This window comes from Ambystoma mexicanum, chromosome 10, assembly GCF_040938575.1.
Source record: "Ambystoma mexicanum isolate Mex_15411 chromosome 10, UKY_AmexF1_1, whole genome shotgun sequence".
Taxonomy (NCBI): domain Eukaryota; kingdom Metazoa; phylum Chordata; class Amphibia; order Caudata; family Ambystomatidae; genus Ambystoma; species Ambystoma mexicanum.
In genome coordinates, this window is record NC_090932.1 from 1,165,534,576 (window position 1) to 1,165,557,723 (window position 23,148).

At 49.7% G+C, this 23,148-nt stretch overlaps 1 protein-coding gene across 1 annotated transcript in view; it reads left to right on the plus strand.

The window, feature by feature from the left end:
- Positions 1-23,148, plus strand: part of GPAT2 (glycerol-3-phosphate acyltransferase 2, mitochondrial) — a 2,680,481-nt gene that overhangs the window by 1,255,836 nt on the left and 1,401,497 nt on the right. The window contains exon 12 of the mRNA XM_069619102.1: positions 8,662-8,747. Within this exon, the coding sequence (XP_069475203.1) occupies positions 8,662-8,747 (86 nt within the window). The remainder of the gene's footprint in view (positions 1-8,661; positions 8,748-23,148) is intronic.

Genomic DNA, 23,148 nt, shown 5'->3' on the forward strand with positions numbered 1-23,148 from the left:
ACCCAGGCTCCAGAATGTCCAGGCAGAAGGGCCCGAAGTCCGCTGGCATAGCTAACTTGCTCCACCTGAGGGAGAAATCTAAACCGCTGGACCTCCCTCTGATCCAGCCTTCCTCACCCGCGAGGACCCAGGGACAATGGGTGACAAAAGAAGACATTCAGGGCCTCCTTGCAGACATCAAAACGGAATTCCGCAACTGCATGGCTGGAGTCGCAACCAAGATAGACGGCCTGGACACTCGCGTTGAGGAGGTGGAACATAGGGTCAGAGACACAGAAGATCAGGTCCTGGAACACTCAGATCAGATTGCAGAGCTGCAACAGAAAATCCAATCCCTAGAGGACAACGCAGAAACCACACAACGCAAACAGGAGGACCTGGAAAACAGGGCCTGCAGAAACAATATCCGTATCAAAGGGGTCCCTGCCTCGGTCCCGGACCAAGCTCTTCCTACCTACATCAGAGACCTCTTACAGGCTCTTCTCCCAGACTGCGATAAGACACTCCTGCTGCTCGACCGCACTCATAGACTACGAAGCTGCAAAAACTCCCCCTATGCGGCCAATCCTGAAGTGATCACCAGAGTTCATTTCTTTTCAACGAAACAGGAGATCATGACAGCAAGCCGCTCACAAGGTGACCTGATGTTCCAGGGAGCCCCCATACAGCTGTTCCACGACCTATCCGCCCCCACAGTCCAATGGTGGAGAGCCCTCCGACCTTTAATGGCCATTCTGCAGGAACGGAAAACCAAATACCGCTGGCTTTACCCAGCCTCGCTGCAGTTCACTTGGGAGGGCCAAATGAGGGTAATCCATGCCCTGGAGGAAGCAGGCAACATTATGGGGTGCGATCCCTCGACACCCGAGGATGACACAACCACCTCTCCGAAAGACAAACCCTGCAGCTCAACACCAAAGCCCCAGCATAGCCGCTGGATGAAAGTTCCATGGGGAGGGAAAACTACCACAGTACACGACCAGTAACAAATCTACAGTTCTCCGGACCAGAACATGCACTCTTGGCTCCCGGGCGTCCCACGCAATGCCCCTGCCAAGCGGATGGACAATCACTTCGGCCCAAGGCCCGCCAGGGCCAGTTTGGTTACTCTTTGTTCCTTCCTTTCCTTTAGTTGGGCTGGGTCCACCCACAGACCCCATGGTTACCAAGGCCCAGTTGGCCCTAAGTTGGACACAGTTAAAACTCGGTTGCAGCTGAATCACACTGTCATCAGTCCCCTGAGCGCAGGATTACCCACCACTCACCTGAATCCTAGAGACGCTCCGCCGGCCTCCACCCCAGCGCACACCAAACTCCGCTTTATCTCACTTAACGTCGGAGGCCTGAACTCCCCCCACAAAGGGTAAGTCCATCCTCCGTCATCTGCAGGACCTTCAGACCTCGGTGGGTTTCCTCTAAGAGACCCACCTCGTAACAGAGGACTTCACTAGGCTACGATCCCGAGCATTCCCAATACAATACCTGGCCGCTGGCCCCAACAAAAAAGGCAGCACTGCGATTTTGCTAGCGAAAGGTATCCCCTTTAAAGAGAAGGAGACCCTGTGCAGCCCAGATGGCAGGTTTGTGAGGGTCAAGGGGGACCGCTAGAGCCAACTTCACATGCTGATTGCTATCTATGCAGTGAATGAGGGCCAGGAGGCCTTCTATACTACCCTGGAAACCGCCCTTCTCCCCTTCCTCGAAGGCCTGGTGGTCCTAGGCAGGGACTTCACTGGGGTTCCCATCCCCTCACTGGACAGGTCGGGCCCCCCATCCAGCAGGGACTTCAGGTTGGCTTTGGGCCTCTGCCACCTGTTCAAAACACTAGACGTGGACGACACCTGGAGGGTTCTCCATCCGGACACCGTGGACTATTCTTTCTTCTCCCACGTCCACCGCTCCTCATCTCGAATGGACCTCATTTTGGCCAGCCCACAGCTCCTGCAGTTCATGGACGACATAGAAATAGGCGCAAGGGCACTGTCAGACCACGCCCCAATCCTCCTCACTGCAAGGGTCTTCGACCCGGAGCACCCAGAACGTCGTAAATGGTCCCTATATGAACAAATGCTGCTTGATATGGCGGTGCGGGACACCATAGCCAAGGCGATCAGCCACTACTTCAAAGAAAATCCTCCTGACCTCACCTCTACAGCAACAAGATGGGAAGCCATGAAGGCCGTAATCAGAGGAGAATTAATAGCACAGGCAGCCGCTTATACGAGGAGGCGAACCATGCTCAGAAACCAACTGGAGAAGGACAAGAGGGAGGCAGATAAAGCCCTAGAAAAGAAGTGGTCCCCTAAGGCCGCCAAGATGGACAGACTGGCTCGCGCAAAGCTAGAGGCCCACTACGCCGAGGAGACAGCCCAGACCCTGATCCGGACAAAACAAAGCTATTACACACACGGCAATAAAGCTAACAAATATTTGGTGAACAAACTTGCCAAAACCCGCCGACGGAACCACATCGCTGCACTGAGGCATCCGAAAGGCAGTACCGTATATGGAGATGGGCCGAAACTACAGGTGGCGGCTACCCATCTAACCAACATCCTGACCGCGGCCCCCCCGTCCACAGACCCTCCAGGAGCAATACATAGCAGACGCCCGGCTCCTACACATTTCAGAAGCAAATAGAGCAGCCCTGGAAGCCCCGATCCCATCTGAAGAGCTGGAGGAGGTAATCAAAAATCTGAAGCCCAGGGCCCCCGGCCCAGACGGCTTCCCACCAAAGTTCTACAAACTCTTTGGCCCTTTGCTGCTACACCCAATGACAGAGCTATTCAACTCCTTTCAGGATTCGGGCTCCATCACACCCTCTATGCAAGAATCCACCACAATCCTGCTTTTGAAACCCGGCAAGGACCCAAAGGAGTGCTCATCGTATAGACAGATAGCTCTGCTCAACGTGGACGCTAACACATACTCAAAGGTTCTAGCCAACAGATTGGCGCAAATCCTCCCATCTATCATAGACCAGGACCAGTCAGGGTTTATTAGAGGAAGAAGCACCTCAGACAACATCCGCCGAGCGCTTAATCTCATCGAAATTGCGACCCATGAACATCAGGGCATGGCGGTCCTGACCTTAGACACCACCAAAGCATTCGACAGGGTGGACTGGAACTTCATGCGCCTCACCATGGAGGCATTTCGGATTGGCCCAATATTTCAGAAAATGGTGCTTGCAAATTACAAAGCCCCGAGGACATCAAACCGCCTAAATCTAAATCACCTCCGATCCAGCTTTCGTGCGGGACGAGACAAGGCTGTCCGCTCTCCCCACTAATCTTTGCCATGGTCATGGAGCCATTCGACTAACGCACACGAGATAACGAGAACATCACTGGTCTAGAAATAAACTGCGAACAATTCAAGATCTCCCTATATGCCGATGATGTGCTGATCTCCATCACCAATTGCCAATCCTCCCTGCCCGCAACCTTAACTGAGCTAGAGGCGTTCAAAGGAGTGGCTGGATTCCAGGTGAACTACGCCAAATCAGCGGCACTAAGCGTTAACCTGAGTGCTCCCCTCGTAGCCAACCTCCAGGCACTCTGCCCGCTAACATGGAGCTCCTCCTCAACAGCTTACCTGGGTGTCCGCCTCACAGCAGATCCGAAACAACTATACGTCAACTTTCCCCCATTATTCAAGGAATTGAAAAAAGACCTCCGCAGATGGGACAATCAAGAGATCTCGCTATTGGGTCGGGTCACAGCATGCAAGATGAACCTTCTCCCTGGGATGCTGTACCTGTGCTCCACTCTTCCGGTCCCCCCTCCCCCAAAAGCAGGCTTTGGAACAGCTACAAAGGAAGCTAGCGAAGTTTGTGTGGAAGGGACGCAGAGCCAGGATACCTATGAGGGTCATGACAGGGGCTGCGAAATGGAGCGGCTTTGGTCTCCCCAACCTGATGAACTACTTCCTGGCGGCCCAGTTGGTGAGCGCAGCGACCTGGATGAACCCGGAGACCCCTCCAAGATGGTCCAGCATGGAGCAATCCAGATGTCAGCCTCGACTACACTCCCTGCTACATACCCCGGGACCACACCGAAGCCAGGGACTGCAAATGCAAATGCTAGCAGCCACCAAAGCGACTCTTGAGGCATGGGTATGGGCCTGTCGGAGGAGTAAGATACCCAGGGCCCTGAGCCCGCTCTCCCCGGTCATTGGGAACCCTGACTTCAAACCAGGAATGGAGGCGGCCTGCTTCCACCGATGGACCAAAGGTGGCCTCCGAACCCTCTCTCAACTCTACGAAGCCAACAACCCACTTAGCTTCGAGGAAAGCAAAGCCCGCTTTCAACTAACAGAAGGAGAGAGGTTTACATACATCCAACTCCGACACTGGATCTCGCAGCCCGCGATCCGTCGGGGAGCCACCCGGTACCTCCACCCTCTTGAACTGGCAACGGAAGAAAGCACAGGCCGAAGTCAGATCACCAATGTACCGACGCCTCCAGGAGGACATGCTAAAAGTCAGACCGCCATACATGTCCGGGTGGGAAATGAACTTGGGACACCCCATAGAAGATCAAACATGGGTGGAGATATGGTCCAGGATCAACTCGACATCCAGATGCGTCACAAACAAGGAATGCACCATGAAGCTCCTGCACCGCTGGTACTACTCGCCAGTCCGCCTGCACCACTGTAACGCTGACATTGACACGAGCTGCTGGAGACGATGCGGCGAACAAGGATCCTTTTTCCACATGTGGTGGGGTTGCCCGACAGTACAGACCTTCTGGAAGGAAGTCCTGCAGATTGCGGAAGTCATCACTCAGCGCAGACTCCCGATGGACCCGGAGGTCATCCTGCTTGGGGTGGCGAGCCCGGACAGTTATCCCAGAGCGGGCCGATCAGCCAAACTGCTCACACATCTACTGCTAGCAGCCAAAATCACGGTGGCAAGGCAGTGGAAGGCCCGGGAGGGCCTGCTGCTGGCCCTTTGGTGGATAAAGGTCTGGGAGATCCTGGTGGCGGAGAAGGTCACAGCAGCGAAGGAAGGGGCCCTCCACCGCTTCACCGACTGTTGGGCTCCAGTACTGCAGTACCACTCCCGCTTCCCAGCCCTAACATTTCAATCCCACCTGGTAGCAAAGTTTCTGGGCCCTCAGAGCCCTGATGGGTCCCCTACCCATCAGGACACCACGAATTAAAGGAGGGGAGGGGTGGGGTCAAGGGGAGTGGGCACAGGTCAAGCTGCATGCATATTAAATGCGAGCAGAGTCCTGTGGACTCATGCAATGCATAGATAATGCTGTAACCGAAATAAATAAAGTTGTTAAAAAAAAAAAGAAAAAAAAGGAAATGGAAGGAAAGGTGCAGTAAAGGGGGATCTTTCCTAACAGCGGAGAAGTGAAGAGACGCAAGGGACATTTATAGCACCCGATCAGCCCAGGAAAGACTAACGGGTTACCGGGTTGCCTAAAAATATATGGCGATCCATGAAAAATAAAGGGGGGAACACAGTGAAACCTGTGAAGGGTTTAATGGATTTTTGAACCGTGAGACAAACGGCTTGCTGGACACATGTTTAAGAAGAGTAAGTAAAGTAAATACTGCAACAAATATTGAAATGCACTTTGCTAAACAAGAACTGATAAACCAATACTGGGCAGATATCACTTGGTGGGCAAAAGGATAGATAATTGCATGCAGGTCCTGGCAGGAGAGTATACCAGGTACAGCCAAGTGTTTAAGGAAGACTACAAGCCAATTGTTTGAGAGACTGTATAAAAGTCCTGGCAGGAGAATATAGCAGGCAAAGTCAAGTGTTTAGGAAAGATTGCAAGCCAAGTATTTTGAAAGAAATGGATGGAAGTCTTGGCAGGAGCGTGTATCAGGCAAAGTTGAAATGTTGAAGGAAAGTGAAAGAGAATCTTAAGGAAGATCCATGACCTTGAGATTGTGAATTGCCCTCAAAGTGACCTGCGAGTATGGGACCCGCACACAAAATTGGAACTACAGTGGAAAAGAAGTTCTATGAGGACAGATGCCCTTGGAATTTTGAGATAAAAAGAAACCTGGGGAAGAGAGCCATTCCATGGAATTGTGAACATATCAAAAGGAGGGAGTTATTCTTTGTTTGTACTTTTGAATATTGGAGAAAGGAGTCTGGGAAAGGGAGCCTTTGGCTGGAACACAAATTGTCCTTTGAAACTTTTTGGTTGGATTTATACTTCTATGTTGAATTTGAACATTTAATCACTTTGAGAAACTGAAACAATATTCTTTGTACCTTAGAGTTAGAGTGTGAGGGCCAGAATAGGATTTCGGACACAGGGCATATTTTATGTTGGACATCTTGACAAAGGACAGAGCCCTTTATTTCTGGTTGAGGTAGGAAAATACCTTGTAGATTAGGGATAGTGAGGCCTTTTCCAAGCCCTTTTTGATTTGAATAAAGGTTTATGAGTAAACCCATGAGTTCTGTGTCCGCATCTAGGATCTCAGAAATCATGTTCCACCATAAGTAATATCATGATATTAACAACTATCAACAAGAGTGCATGGTGCTTTTGGCAGAAACCATTATATGTGGCTTTAGCCGATTTTAGTGGCACTTTTGACACAGTTAATAGCACGACTTTATGGGAGAACCTGGAAGGATGGGGTATTACCTGTCTGCTTCTAGACATGGTGTGCAAGCTGTATCAAAATAGCTTGGTATGTGTTGGACTGAGTATGAGGAGTGACCTAACAGAACATAGCTCAACAACCACTGTTTTGAAACAAGGGTGCATATTAGTGCCCCTCCTATTTAGTTGCTACTTGGCTGATTTAACTGTCTAAATGCAGTACAAACCTGCCTGCCTAAAACGGGAACAACTACATTTTCTTGGCTTGGTTATGCCGAAGATCTGATCTTGATCACCTGTACCTTGAGGGGATTACAAGCACTGTTTACACATCTGTCGATATTTGCAGAATCACATGATCCTAAAATGTATATCACCAAAACTAAAATAATGGTGTTCAATAGTAATAAGAACAAACAATTGAATAAGTCTAGGTGGTCGCTACACGGAAGCTTCATTATAAAGGTCCAAGGTTCCAATTATTTGTGAGTATTGATAGACTCCCAACTTAATTGCGGTCCGGATTTTGAAACATTTTATCTGGAGATCAAACAATTAGGTGCAAACAGTTTGCTACAGGACATGCAGGCTTTTTTATGTCATCTATTTCAAAATAATATGAAATTAAAATTATCTGAAAGCTCACCTATGGGGCATTGGCCTGGGGGAAGAAGTGAGAAAAAGAACTCAAACGCTTGGAGAGCCGATGTATCAAATCTCTACCGAGCTTTCACTCTTGTCTTCCAGTAGAATACATATTGAGTGAACTAGATATAAATACAATCAAGCTGACACCAGGGAGACAGCCAAGTAGTATTGGAGAATGGTGAACCCGAGCAACATGCCAAGGCAGACTGCTCTGCAAGCTGAGTTAGAACAAATGCTAACATATAGAAAACTATGTGTACAGCGATCTGGGAATCGGGCAAAGCCCTGGGACGAAATATTGGAATTCATTCTTCTTGCCTTACTAGCCGGAAATACAGGAGGCTGACAAAGGGATACCTTGAAGAGATTGGGAAAGCTCAATTATGGGTTGATCTCTCCACTAATACAAATAATGTAGAGTACATAAATGAACATCATGCTAAGAGTCAAATACATATATTCCTTAACTAACTTGTGTATTAGACTGGAATACATGCTTCTAAAATTCAACTTATTGAATACACTGGAGAATCTGGGACCTACATTGAAATTAGGCATATACATTTGCAAATACAGGCTTTGTGGTTAAAAGACGATAGAATCAGCTAAACATCTTTTATGTTCCTGTGCTTCCATACATAAAGATCTGTAAAGAATATTAAGGGCAGCGGAAAGGGTTCATTGTATTAGTAGAGACCCATCTAAATTGTGGAGTTTGTTTTGAGATGGGGAAGGATATTCACCTTACTTAAGTTATCATTTTACTAAATTATGGGTGGAAATTAAAGGCCGTCTTGGGGACAACAATGATGCCACGAGGAGTTAGGGGAAGATATAGAGACACAGAAATATGTCCCACATCTGATCGATTGAATGATCGTATTGTATGTATTTTATGTAATAGTTTGATGATAATGATATATGGTTCTTATAAAAAAAGCTTATTGGCTGTTTTATAATTAAAACAAATATATAATGTTTTTATGCTAGGTCCCTATTCCTAATCCTTAGTAAGTGTTTACTCCTATTTGAACCTGCTTCTTGTATTGAGAATATCCCTTGCCTGTCTTTTTCTTTACATTTTGAACTGTTTAAACTGTGAAATGCGCTTATCACCTTTTGGTGGGTTGAGCCATGATCTTGGCTAAGATATCAGACGGTGAACACGTGGTAAATAGGTTGTGTGGAAGTTATAGTATAGCGAACGACATTGATGTGACTGTGGAAATGGCTTGTTGTCAAGGGTAACTAAGCCTGGAATATCACATTTATTTTGGGGGATATCGTTTGGTTACTGTAATCTTTGTTATTATGCGGGACTGATATTTTGGAGTGTCTGCTGTTCAATATGGGGAATCTTTTAGTTATGTTTCTGCTTTGTGTAATAATCAGTCTTTTTCTGGATGGATGTGTTTTATATCAGGAATATATTGCAAACAACCTCTTCAGCTGTCGGAGATCCCAGACCTCTCTGGAAGAGCTGCTGCTACCCATGATTCTGGGCACACGGTAGGAGAATCAGGGGGGGTGTCCCATTGGTGATTTGTTGAGGAGAAAGCCAGTAACACTCTGCTGAATATGCTGAATTGTCATTTTGCTTGCAAGTCTATACCTTGAGGCTCTGCCTATTTCGAAGCAGTGTTCCAGGAAAGTGCTTAGGAATTGTTTTGTATGGCATTATCCTTTGTGTGTGCATGTGCTTTAAAAATACTTTTTTGTATGACTGTAGCTGTTTAGACCACAGGGACTACATTACCCAGCTTGCACTACAGGTGACTATTGAATCCTGAACCAAGTGCATTATGGTCCAGCTGGTCTTCACAGTCTATTTAAAGAAGCCCTGTGCTGTGTTCACGCTGACATTTGATTGTCATTTTGCTTGCAAGTCTGCACCCCTGGGGTCTACCTATTTAGAAGCAGTGTTCCAGGAAACTGCTTAGGAATTATTGTATGGCATTATCCTTTGTGTGTGCATGTGCTTAAAAGTTATTTTATGTATGACTGAAGCTGTTTAGACCATAGGGAGTCCATTACCCAGGTCTCACTTCAGGCGGCTATTTAATCCTGAACCAGGCGCATTTGCGCTGGTGCCTCAGGGTGCAGCCGGTCCACCCTGAACGCGCTGGACCATTGACTGTTTCCATAGCTCTCCAGCTTTGCCTGCCATCAGCACATAACTTGGTGTTCGTGTGAGTATCAGGCCCTCTATTCTGATATCTATCTTTACACCCTTTTTTTTCTGCAAGCCCATTGTTTACTCAGGCAGCAGGGTCTTTTGAGACTTATACCTTTCCCACTGCTACGCACACACAGACCTAACAAAAATGCTCTTTGCTGGAAATCTCTTCCCTACAGTTCCACCTGATTTACACCGGTCTGTGTATACTGTATACTGCTGTCCTTTCTATAGGTTATCGCCGTACTGAGATCGGCGTGTGGTGCGGCAACGATAGATATTTTTCTAAGCATCCCAAATAACTGCCCTCCGCTCACTTCAAGGACCCATTGTATGATGCCATACCTGCCTAATACACAGGAAATGGAACCTATTCAAGCTAATAGATCAGCAGAGATTTTGAAACGCTACCTAGCAATGGCATTAGACCCATGTTGTGACAACTCCTTGACGACCCCCCTAATGACTATATCGACAAAACTTTCACACCCATAGCAGTGCTAGAACCCATGTGCGATGGCCCTTGCTAGACTGAAGTGGAGGCTCTCCTCATCCCACCCATGGCCATACCGGCCCAAGCTACCGATTCCTCCGTAACTGTTCTAAATAATGCCCTATTAAAGGACAGGGATAAACACAAGTTGAAGGGACAGGGAAAACACCTATGATGCAATATTATAGCTGATCATGGCCAAGACACTCAATTAAAAAGTGATGAGACTCCCAGGCCTACTGCCCTCAAGGTTGATAGAACCAATACCTCCGCGGTTGTCAGTACACCGGTCATTAGTCAGGGGCACCCTCGCCTCCTGAATGGCCTACTACTCAACACCCGCCCCCTGATAAAGCATGCCACAGAGGTGGTGGATTACTTTTTGAGTAATAGAATTGATATTATGTTTGTCACAGAAACATGGTTACATGAGGCAGCTGGACCAGGGCTTGCCCTGGCAATTCCCCCTGGATACTTAATGCTTGGGGCAGATTGCACAACTGGACCTGGTGGAGGTGTTGCCATTATTTGAGGCCTCAACACAGTTACGTGAAGCGACCATTACAGGCCTGTCTGGCTGTAAGGATTTGCATGTGAAATGGTTGGCCAATGACAATAGCACCATCCATTATTTTTTGGCATATCACCTCTGTTCTTGTTCGGTTTGCGTGTGCGTAGCCCTGGTAAAGGTATAAGTCTCAAAAGACTATGCTGGCCGAATAGGCTTGCAGAAATAAGAGAATAAAGATAGATATCCGAATCGAGTGCCCGATACTCACACTAACACATTAGTTATGTGCTGATTGCAGGCAAACCTGGAGAGCTATGGAAAACAGGCAATGGTCCAGCACATTCGGCGTGGACCGGCGAAGACCGGCTTGACCCTGATGCATCGACGCTAAAGCGCCTGGTTCAGGATTAAATAAGCTGCCTGCAGTGAGAGATGGGCCTATCGCCCTCTATCCACAATGCACGATTTTCATGCACAATTCTGTGACCTGTTGATGCCCCTACTCAAACCACTATCTAAATTCATAATCCTGGCTGTTCCCAATCTGGGCCCGGGTGATAACTGTGACTCCTCTGCAGCAGTCTTTGAGGCTGCTTTGGTTGATCTAGGCTTCTCCCTGCAGGTCCGAGAGGCCACAAACGTAAAAATCAGAACGCTGGACTGGATCGCATGCCATCAAGTTGTAGTCAAAGACATAGAACTAATTGCATGTGCATTTTCCGATCACTCCTCAATCCACTTCAGAGTTATTTGCCCTGTACATCAGAAAAATAAAGTCAAAATAGACGGGATAGTTATCCAGTTAAGAAACACGCGCAGGCTGACTGGAGAAGCATTAGCGCCCATCTTCAAAAACGCACTGAATAAACTGGCTCACTTTGAGTCGGTGGTGAAGCTGGCCAAGTTATATCTAAACGTGATTCTCCACACAGCCGACACTGTGGCTCCAGAGGAAACTATGCTAATCAGGGAAAAGAACTCCAAACCCTGGTATTCTCCGGAAAGCCACAACCTTGAGATGCTCAAACGTAAAGACTTTAATATGTGTAAAAAAAGATTAGACAGTGTGGATTAGTAACAGCTATAATCATGCAGCTAAGGAACAGAAGATGGCTATTATACTTGCCAAGAAAATGATGTACAACCATAGGATCGAAAACGCAAGCTCCAACACTAAAGATCTCTTCATAGTTCTTCAAGAACTAGAAAATCCATGCCCAATAGCACCAGTAGTCCATAAATACAAAAGTTAAAGTTGATGTACATCCATTCTGGGTGCTATGACCAACAAAATTGAAAATTTCCAGAAGGATATTGCCAATAAACGTGCTGCATGCATAATACCACAGCCAGACTCGGAAGGGACTGGGACAGGCTGCAACACTCCCACTTTTGAATTCTGCCAGGTATCCGAAGTAGAGGTATCAGTAATACTTGAGCAACTTAAACCTACCCATTGCAAGGGAGATGCTGCCTCCGCCACGACCATCATGGCATGTGCTAAACAGCTTATGCCTCTGATCACCTAATTTATGAATGCCTCGTTCAGGGAAAGCACTGTGCTGCCATGCATTAAGCAGGCGTGGATTTCGCCCCTCATCAATAAACCCTCACTGGATCCCAATGTCCCCAACACTGTTTTTGCAAAAAATTCTGGAAAAAAGCATTCTACGTTCAATTACAGGATTTTCTTATCTTTTTGTTTTCTTTTTTTTCTATAGCTTAACAAGCAGCCTTTCAAATATACAATCAAATTTCACATACATTATTTAAATTTACAACAAAAGTATTAAGTAATTCATTTCAAGTCAACATAACTTGTTATAAACTTCACAATGTTAATAAAACAAATGGTTGTATCAAATCCACATCTCATTAAGAAGAAATTATTAAATACAAGCAAGGAAAAAGACAGTTGAAACTCCCACGTTAGGAATTCTTCAATTCTATCCAATACATTCACAATTAAAACCTCATTACTAGCATTTACAAAATTAACAATTGATAATAAAACTACTCTTTCATGTCGTACAAGGGTTTGTTTGTTTCCAAGTTTAGAGACTGCATGAATGTTATCATGGCTACGTTCATCCTTGAGCTATGACTATCGTAGAGAGCCCTCCACAGTATCTGTGTCTAATATTTGACGTCCTATAAACATATTGAAACAGTCTAATCCTTAGCGAAGTTAAAGCAGGACACTCAACAATCAGATGTTTTATTGTCTCCGGTTGTAAAATATTTGTACAAAATCTACAGCAATTATTTAGGCTAAGTTTGCATTTAAACAAGATCTCATTGGTGTACCATAATTCGTCCTCTGTCTCGTATACATATGTCTTCGCTTAGGATCAGGAATCTTTACCAAGTAAGGTTCCACCGAGTGTAATTTTTGGATTTTATAAGCTTGGTCTCTGAACAATTGCAATTTAGAACATTCTCTCGGGTTTTTATCCAATCGATTAACCAGAGTTTTTGTTTCGCCCTACCCAGATTATTAATCAAAACACTCTCTTGGATCCCTTCAAGAAGCAAAATATTCTGGATTTTTGTTCTCCAAGCTAAGATTTTACCATGCTTTGACGTTAATACATAATTTGCTAAAGTATCCATGATACAGTTCATTTTAGCTGACATTAGGTATTTCCTATACAAGGATAAAAGCTTACAGGTATACATGGCATAGAGTGATACAGTTCCAAGTTCATGGCATATCAGCTACATCTAGACTGACGGTGGTAGACCCAGTATGGCCCTCCAAAATCGACCTTTTAATTTTTGCCAAAATTGCTCTGTTAGGCAATTTCTTGTATCGGCCCCATACGTAAGGATAGGAGTGACTTTTTTTGCTTTTAAAAAAATCATAGCTGGTGTAAACGAAAACTCCCTGTATCTCTCTTGTATAATACCAGCCTGAGAGATACCTATCCTCAACTTAAGGTCCAAGTTTCGATAATAAGGATTATCATTTGCATAGTTGTTAATGGAGAGACCCATGTATTTGTATTCAGGAACATCGTCTAATTTGGTATTCTGCAAAAACCAGGATGCCGCCCCAGGGCCCCTCCGCCTGTTGCTGCCCAACACCATGACCTTACACTTTGCCTGATTGATCTTCAGCAAGATGGTCTCAACATACCTGCCAAGCTGGGAGAGGAAGGTGCGCAAGCCCCTGGGCGTTCTAGCCAACAACACAAGGTTGTCAGCATAGAACAGCCAGAGGATCACTTGGCCTCCCAACTTTGGGGAATTTGAAATGATATTGGCAAAATCTCGGCACATGTCAGCAACAAAAAAATTGAACAGAGTACAGGCCAAGAGGAAACCCTGCTCAAGTCCTCTAAAAGTCTCAATGGGATCAGACAGGGTGCCATCTAAAGATAGCCTGACTTGTATCACAGTTTTAGAATGCAGTTCATTGGGGGCGCTGTTGTGCGCCGAGCAAGATGGCCGCTTGATGCGTGAGCTCCGTGGCGAGCGGACCTCATAATCCTGTTCTTTGGCGCCTTTCCTATCTGCTGCCGTGTACGGGGTACACGATTCTGCTGCCACGGCTTCGGGGATCCAGCGGACCCGATCTTGCTGTGAATCGGAGCCGGGAAGGGCTTTCCCCGACTCCGTAACACCCATCCCCCCGCCTGCGGCGCTCCTGCGCGCCGAAGACTCGGCCCCGGCGGAGAGTGGTCGTGCCCGCCGGGGTCCTGCTGCGCTGCTTCCCACATCTGCCGGGCATCGGTGGGGGCCGGCGTGCCTCATCCCTTCCGGCGGCGGGGCCGACGGGGGCCCGGGATCGTGGCCCGCCGGCGGGGCTGCGGCTTCTGCTGGGACGGTGCGGCCTGGGGCGGGCTGCCCCGTGTCCCTGGAGGGACGTTGGACCTGTGACGCGGCCGTCCCGCTCCCCCACCCCCCTGCTGCACACTTCATCTTGGGCCCTCCTCGCCCTCTCCGGAGGATCTCCGCGACCTGTGGGGGGGTCGCCGGAGCCTCTCCCTCCCGACGGCACGCGCTGCACTGCTGGAGCGGCGCGGCGCCCGGGTACGTGCTGCGGGGGGGTCTCGCTGCCTCCGGGGGCGATCCTACGGCCGCGGCCTCGGTGCTCCTGCGGCCCTCGGGCCCCGCTGGGCCGACCCCCCCCTCCTGGGGTGATTTTGTGAGCCGCGGCCGGCCCCGGCGGGGGGTGGACGAATCCGCCTGGGGGCCTTGCTGAATTCCTTCCAGCACCTGCGATCTGCTGGGGGGGGCCGGGCTTTCGTTCCCCCTGGTGCCGGGTGGCCTGGGGCGCGCCGCCCCCGTCATTCTTGGAGAGGCGCCTGGATTGATCCCTTGTCCCAGCTTGGGAGTCGCCGTGTGGTCTTCTCTCCTTCTTCCTTGGGACCCTGCTTGCACACCCTGTGCCGGTGGGGCGACGCGGCCTTTGGGTGCGTGCTGGGGAGGCTCCATTGACTTTTCACGCCGGAACTGCCGCCACCCTGCCTCGGGACTCTGGGGTCACCCCTCCTTGGCGGGTCTTCCTCTCTGCGGTGTGGGGTATCTGAGGCCCACAAGCAACGACGACCGGCTCCGCCTGGTGAGCCCTGACCTTCCTGGCTCTCCTGCTCTGGGGCCCAGCTCTAGCTCTCCCCCCCCTTGGGGGGCTACTCGGCCTTCACCAACCTCATATTGCGTTTACCTTGGCTGGAATCCCTCGTTCTGTGTGGCCCTATCGTTCACTGGGGGCTAGCCTCTCCCCGCCTCAGTACTCTGGAGGCTACTGCCACTCCACCCGGAGCGATACTCTGCAGAAGGGCTCCGTCAATACCGCTGGTCCCTACTCTTCCATCTCTGGCTGTCTTCCACACCTTCCTGATCGGGCGGGAGCCCTGCAGCCTACACTTCTACGGCATAGTCTCGTGGCCACGATATTTCCTGCCTCCCTCTCTTGTCACGCACCCTACCTGGATTATTGACTTACACGGCCTGGGATCCCCCCCCGTCTCCCTCTTGGGGCTGCTGGTGACTCCCCTTTACCCCACTCAACCATCACCATTGTCAAAATGACCAAGGGGGGCGCGAGGAAACAGAGCTCCATCAACATGTTTGCGAAGGCGGCTGTTAGATCCCCGGAGGACCCCATTGAGCGGGCCCCTGTGGCGTCGTCGTCCGCAGTGGCACCTGAGCCCCAGGGCATGATGGACTTTATCAGGGAGGGTTTCACTGCCCTACACTCAAAACTGGACGATATGAACGGCACAATATCCTCAATCAAGGCCCACATCGAGAGGACCGATAGCCGCGTGTCTGAGGTCGAGACACGGGTCGGCTCCGCCGAGGATGCACTGGGTGCACTGCGCTCCGAGGTTGTCGCTCTCTCGAGCCGAGTCCTCGAGGTGAAGAAGAAGAACGAGGACTTGGAATCCCGCTCAAGGCGCAATAACCTTCGCATCATCGGGGTCCCTGAGAACGAGGTGCACGAGCCAATGGAGGACTTCGTTGAGCACACATTAATGTCACTCCTGGATTCGCCCAAGCTCTCCCCCCACTTCGCTATTGAGCGGGCGCACCGTGCCCTTACCGCTAAACCCAAACCCGGGGCTCCGCCTCGTCCCATCATCGCCCGGGTCCTGAACTACCGGGATCGTGATACTCTACTCAGAGCTGCAAGGGTCAAGGGCGAGCTCTTATTGGGAGGTGCGAGGATTCATCTTTACCCCGACTTCTCGACCGCCGTCCAACGAGAACGCAAGACTTTCCAGGCTGTGAAGCGGAGACTGCGAGATCACTCCATTAAATATGCCATGCTATACCCCGCCAAACTGCGCATAGAACACGCTAATCAGGTGTTCTTCTTCACGATCCCGGAAGAGGCCTCCAAGTTTATGGACGAACACTTCCCAGGCTGACTTCCTTCTCTTGTCCACAACTCTGCAGCTTCCCCCTTGGGCCCTGCGGGGGGAGGCCGGGTCCGGCCCTTCCCCGTCGCCGGTGCCGCATTGATCCTCTCTCCCGGATTCGGCTTGTTCAAGTTTCTCCTTTCATTTCAATGATGTGCCATACTGCTAAGTGCAAGACACCCTGCTTAAGTTACATTCAATGTTTGAAGTTGCACCTTGAGCTCTACTGGTCCTGCTGCGGCCCGGAGCGCTGCGGTCAGCCCGGCCTACAGGCCCCCAGGCGCTGATGCCTCTAGTTTGGTTTTGGTTGAGGGGGTTTGGGATTGTCATTCCTCTGTTTGGGAGGGGGATGTGGGTGGGGGTGGGACATGTTTGGGGTTTTATTATCAGAAAATTGGCACTGGCAGCGAGGGCGGACTGGGGTGCAGCACTCACCCATTGGTCTTGGACACCTTTTTTGACTATACCACTACCACATCCATGGCAGAGGGGGACTTAACCTTTATGAGTTGGAACGTGCGGGGGTTGGGGAACTATAGAAAGATGAGGCAGCTCAAGCTGCAGGCTGAGCGCCATGGGTCCAAGATCCTCTTTTTGCAGGAGACACATGCTCGCATGGAACAATGCGTGCGTTTCGCCAAAACCTGGGGCCCCCATAGGTTTTTTACCGACTTCTCTACTCAAAGTCGTGGGGTCATGACCCTTATTCACAAGAGTCTCCGGTTCACCCTCATCTCTTCACATATTGACCCCCTGGGCAGGTATGTACTGTTACACGCCACGCTTCAAGGGAAAGAAGTGGTTTTGCTGAACGTTTATGGCCCCAACCTCGATGACCCTGAGTTCTACAGACAGGTCACGTCCCTTCTAGATGGCTTCTCCCTTGTTCCAATTCTCTGGGGGGGGGACTTTAATACTATCTTTGATGTGGCCCTTGATAGATCTGGGACCAAGCCCCGTCATCTTTCCAGGGCAGCCTATGCTGCATTATCATCTCTGCCCCGGTTGGCCATGGTGGATGCATGGAGGTTCTTTTACCCCGACTCTCGCGTTTATTCATTTTATTCTTCAGTCCACGACTCATACTCCCGAATTGACCGCTGGGTGATCTCCAATGTCCTGGTTAAAGACGTGAAACAGTTAATGATTTTACCCAGAACCTTGTCTGACCACTCTCCAGTGACCATCACCGTGAGTTGGGCCCCTGATCCTGGCCGGTCCCGCTGCTGGAAACTGAAACCCCTTGCCCTTCTTGATCCAGAGTTTCATTCCGAGCTCGAGGACTCTATTGAAGAGTTCTTCGAATTAAACACAGGCTCGGTACCATCAATAGCCACACTATGGGAGTCTTTCAAGGCCTATATTAGAGGGATTGCAATTTCCAAGGAAAACGGAGTCCTCAAATCAATTAGGAGAGCCCTAGCCGAGAGTGAATCCAAGCTGTCGACCCTGGAGGCTGCATGTTCACTTCACTCTTCTCCGGGTAACCTAGCGGCCATTGGGACGGAATTGGATACATTTCGCTCCCTGGCTGATCGTGAACAGAGGTTTCTGGACAACCCAGGTATCGCGCGGAAATACGGGGAGGGCGAGCGCCCTGGTCGATTCCTCGCGAGGTTGATCCGACATGAGACGGGTTCCCCACACATTCTCGGGATTGAGAGACTGGACGGCTCTTTGGCTGTCTCCTCCCGGGACGTCAACACGGAATTCTTTAATTTTTACGAGTCCCTATACTCCAATGCGGACGAAGTATCAGTGGAAGAAATCGACTCCTTTCTCAAATCCCTTCCCTTGTCAACTTTATCCCCTGAGACCGCGGGCTCTCTTGATTCCCCACTCACACTGGAAGAGCTCTCCGATGCTATCGATTCCCTATCCTCGGGGAAAGCCCCCGGCTCCGATGGTATCCCAGTCGAATTTTACAAGTCCTATAAATCACTTCTCCTTCCTCACCTGTTGGCTGTGTGGGAGGAGTCGGTCGAGACAGGTGTGTTCCCCCCTTCACTACGTGAGGCCACGATTACAGTATTGCTAAAGGCTGGCAAACCTCCCTCGCATTGTGGATCGTATCGTCCGCTTTCCCTTATAAACTGCGACGCCAAAATATACGCAAAGGCCCTGGCTCTCAGGTTGGCCCCCATCCTTCCGTCCATCATTCATTCCGATCAAGCGGGCTTTGTCCCGGGGCGGTCCACCTCCCTGAACTTACGGCGTATATTTAATATAATTGACAGGATTAGCCCAGAAACTCGGGCTGTAGCGGCTACGCTGGACATGCAAAAGGCCTTTGATTCGGTTTCATGGCAATTCCTTTGGCGGGTTCTCGAGAGCTGTAAATTTGGTCCCTCCTTTCTCTCTTGGGTCAAGCTACTCTATTCGTCCCCCGTGGCTAGGGTCCGTACAGGTGACCACTGCTCTCCTTCCTTTGGGATCGCCAGGGGGACGAGGCAGGGGTGCCCATTCTCTCCTTTGGTTTTTGCAATAGCCATAGAGCCCTTCGCGGACATGCTTCGTCATCGCCACGCCCACAGAGGCCTCCGTACTGCCGGGAGGGCGGACATAGTTTCCCTATATGCGGATGACGCGTTGCTGTTCATTCGCTCTCCATCCCTCAACTTGCCTCCAGTGCTGGAGGATATCATTTATTTTGGCCGGGTCTCGGGCCTTAGGGTGAATTGCTCGAAATCCACCCTCTTCCCACTCACGGAATGCACTCTCCCCCACCCTGGCACTCTGGGATTCACATGGGCTCAATCCACGTTCACTTACCTGGGGATAGCAGTAACGCGCCAGCAGGCACTAACCCTCGAAGAGAACTTCCGGAAATACCTTACACTCCTGTCTGTTAAGGTTTTAGCATGGGACAAGCTCCCGATTTCTCTCGCGGGCAGAATGGGTCTATTGAAAATGGTGGTGTTACCTCAGCTGCTTTACAAGTTTGCCAACGTACCCTTGTGGCCAGGCGCGGACTTTTTTCGCGACTTGACTCGTACAATTAACTCCTTCCTTTGGCACTCGGGAGCGGTCCGGCTTAAGTATGAGACCTTGTCCACCCCCATGGCCAGGGGGGGCTTTGGTGCCCCTGATTTTCTCAAATATTGGCTAGTATCCCAGATCCAATATATCTCCCATTGGTTTAATACAACTGACCCCCCTCCCCCCCCCCACGTCCGGCTCGAGAAACTTGCGGTCTGTGATCGCGAAATCCGCTCTTTGGCTATACAACCCGCTCCTCAGGTGCTGGACTCACAGAGTCCGGTAGCCTACACATCCCTTGCATTAGCCAAAACATGGAAGCTGCTTGGAATAGCCCGCGCCTTCCACGGCAACCTTCCCCTCTGGAACTTCCTCCCGGGGGTTCCCCAGGTCACACCACTTATTGTTCGTCGCTGGGCCGAGGCAGGCTATGAGCTGCTGCGGGACGTGTTTGACCAGGGCATATTCATCGAGTGGACTGATCTTCCCCTACCCTTGAGGAGTGACCGGAGTGTCTGGCTTCAATACGCGTCTCTCCGTAAGACCCTTAAGCGTAATTATCCAACATTCCCTGCGTTACCACCAGACGACCCGGCCATTGAGGAACTCACTTCCCCCTCACCCATGAAAGGTAAAATCTCTAGGTTATACTCCATGCTGCAGTCCAGATCCTCTCCAGAATTTTCTAAACTCAGGGGGTCTTGGGAGAGGGACCTGGGGGAGGAAATATCGGACGACCGCTGGGCACATATATGCGACCGCACTCACCGGGTGTCCTTTAATTCCCGATTCAAACTCATTCAGTTAAAAGTGCTGCATAGGTCCCACTATACTCCGGCTAGATTGCATCGCATGTCCAGTGAGCATCCTTCTAGTTGCCCTCGATGCGGGCATGATGACGCGGACTACATCCACATGATCTGGTCCTGCCCCCGCCTCACACAGTTCTGGGGAGCGGTTTGCGCGACGGTATCTGCTATGCTCGATCACCCCATCGATCCTTCTCCAGCATTGTGTCTCTTCCATGATCTCCCTGGTCTCCCTCGTAACTCTAAAAAACTGACTGGCCTCTGCATGCTCTTAGCGGTTCGGTCCATCCTGCTCTGCTGGCTTCGCCCCTTTCCCCCCACACATGCCCAATGGTTAAAGGCGGTTACTTGGGCCTCTGACTCTGAGGAAACTTGGTCTCACATGCAACCTACTCACTCCAGGCCTAGGGACATCTGGCTTAGATTCCGCTCCTACTTGTCCGACCTTGACATGACTCCGGCTGCTTCCCCTCCACCTGCTCTTTCTTACTAGTCTGAGAGTTCCCCCCATATTATTTTGATCAGCCTCCCCTCCCCGTATGTCGTTTGTAATTCTGTTTACTTTTTTTTTGAGTCATCTGATGTGCAATCTCCGTATGACTGTTTCATGATCTGTATTGTCAGTCTGTACCTGCTGGGCGCTGTTCGCCTGTTGTTTTGCTGCCATGCTGCCTAATAAAAAAGAATTTAAAAAAAAAAAGAATGCAGTTCATTGATCCAAAATAAGAGAGATTCTGGACAGGCGCAACACATAATCTTTCCATGAGTAATTGTCTACAAACAGAATCAAAGGCCGCCTGGAAATCTATGAACGCCATATATTCAGGCTGTTGTTTGAACTGTTCATGAGATTTTATAGCTTGTAAAACATGTACATTTATTGCTGTTCCTAAGCCACGCATGAACCCTGTCTGGTTATGGTCCTGCAAATGGGAGGTATCAAGCCAGCCATTGAGATCTCTTAGAAGTATGGGGCCGAAAAGCTTACCGGGGATATGCAAAAGAGTTATCGAGCGATAATTAATAGGATTGGACCGATCACCTTTCTTGTAGATCGGGATAACGATCTATTTCTTCCAGGAAGGAGGCAGTTGTCTAGTCCAAATAGCCTGCGTTAAGATGGTCATAGGTATGGTAGCCCAGGCTAATGGATGGTGCTTAATCATATAGTTGGAAACCAGGGGCCCTAGAAGCACCAAGTCTCGAGATCTAATATAAAATATCATCAAGGTCATAGCGAGGCTGGTTATCCCTGAAGCCAGCATCTCCTTTGGGGATGCCCACCAATATGGTAGTGGCGTACAAGCTCTTATAAAATTTGACCCATACCTCTTCTGGAATAGGATTTATCTGGGAACAACACAGCTGAGAGTTGCCTTGTACCTTATTCAAGAGACCCCAAATCCTTGCAGAGTTCTTGGAGGCCAATGTTTCAAGCCTATTTTCAGAATCTGTTTGGTAAATGAATGCCCGTCTGGCCTTTAGCCAGTTTTTATATTTACAATTGAGAGATCTCGATCGTGCCATTTGGATGGGATCTGGTAATTGAGAGATTTTCCTTTTTTAGGCGTGGTAGTTGACAGTATCAGCAGGGCCATGGCGGCAAGTACAACAATCCGCAGGCATGCGTGGTTGCGAAAGTCTGGCTTTGCTCTAGATGTACAGGCCAGACTTTTGAATGTGCCCTTTGACGGCTCTTCATTATTCAGAAAAAAGACTGATGACAGTCTGGAAAAGTTGCATACATCTAAAGCAGCAGCAAAATTGTTAGGAGCTGCAATCCGCCAAACTCCTTTTCGCCCCTCGGGAACCTCTGGAAGAGGAAAGTCCTTTTGCTATTATTCCGCATTCGGGAAAGGCAGAGGACAGTCGGCTCAAAGAGGCCAAAGGAGACCCACCTGAGGTGGACGGGTCAAAAGTACTAAAGCCGCAGCAGCAGCAGGCATTTGCATCAGCCGCCCCCAAACCATTCTGAGGTCTTTCCACACACAACACCTATAGGGGGCAGGTTAACTCACCATCTGACGGAATGGCAGGCTAGAACTTCAGATGCTTGGGCATTGGAGACAGTTGGCCAGGGTTACTGCCTACCCTTTCTACACATCCCTCAGAGTCATCCACCGGGGCACAGCTCTATAAAAGTTCCAGATCCGCTCCTCTTGCAGGAAATTATAGACCTGCTAGAGAAAGGTGCCATAGAACCGGTACCTGTAGCAGACTGGAACAAGGGCTGGTACTCCCCCCCCCACCCCCCCTACTTTCTCATACCAAAGAAGGACGGAGGACTGAGACCCATCCTGGACTTACGAGAATTGAACAAGCTCTGGACCTTCAGGATGCTTTTTTCCATGTGCCAATCCATCTCAAACACAGGAAATATCTGAGGTTCGCAATTGGTGACTCTTATTATCAATTTCGAGTTCTGCCATTTGGGCTGACCTCCGCCCCGAGGGTCTTCACCAAGCTAATGTCGGTAGTGGCTGCGAGCCTAAGGAGGGAAGGGCTCCACGTCTACCCCTACCTGGACGATTGGCTGATCAGGGCTGTATCTTCGGAACAAGCTCAGGTCCAGCTAGATTATGTCTGCCACTTCCTTCACAAACTGGGCTTCTCCCTCAATTTAAAGAAGTCATAGATGATACCATCACAGAGACTCCAGTTCATTGGAGCGGTCCTGGACACTTCCCTGGGAAAAGCCTCGCCACCAGAGGTGAGGGCTCAAGATATTCTGCAGATGGTCAACAAGTTTCAAAATGTCCAACGTCTCCCAGCCTTCGATTTTCTGAGGCTGCTAGGCCTCATGGCATCCTGCATCTTCCTTGTACCAGAGGCTCGCCTGAGAATGACATCTCTTCGTGGGCACTGAGAACTCAGTGGACGCAATTCTCAGGGAGAATGACAGATCTCCTCCGGATTCCGGACAAGGTAGCCCGCGATCTTCAATGGTGGGCCTATCCAGAGAACATCTTGAAAGGAGAACTGTTTTGGCAACCATGGCCGGAGATAACAGTAGTCACAGACGCCTCACTCACGGGGTGGGGAGCCCAGGACAACGACTTGACCATCAGTGGT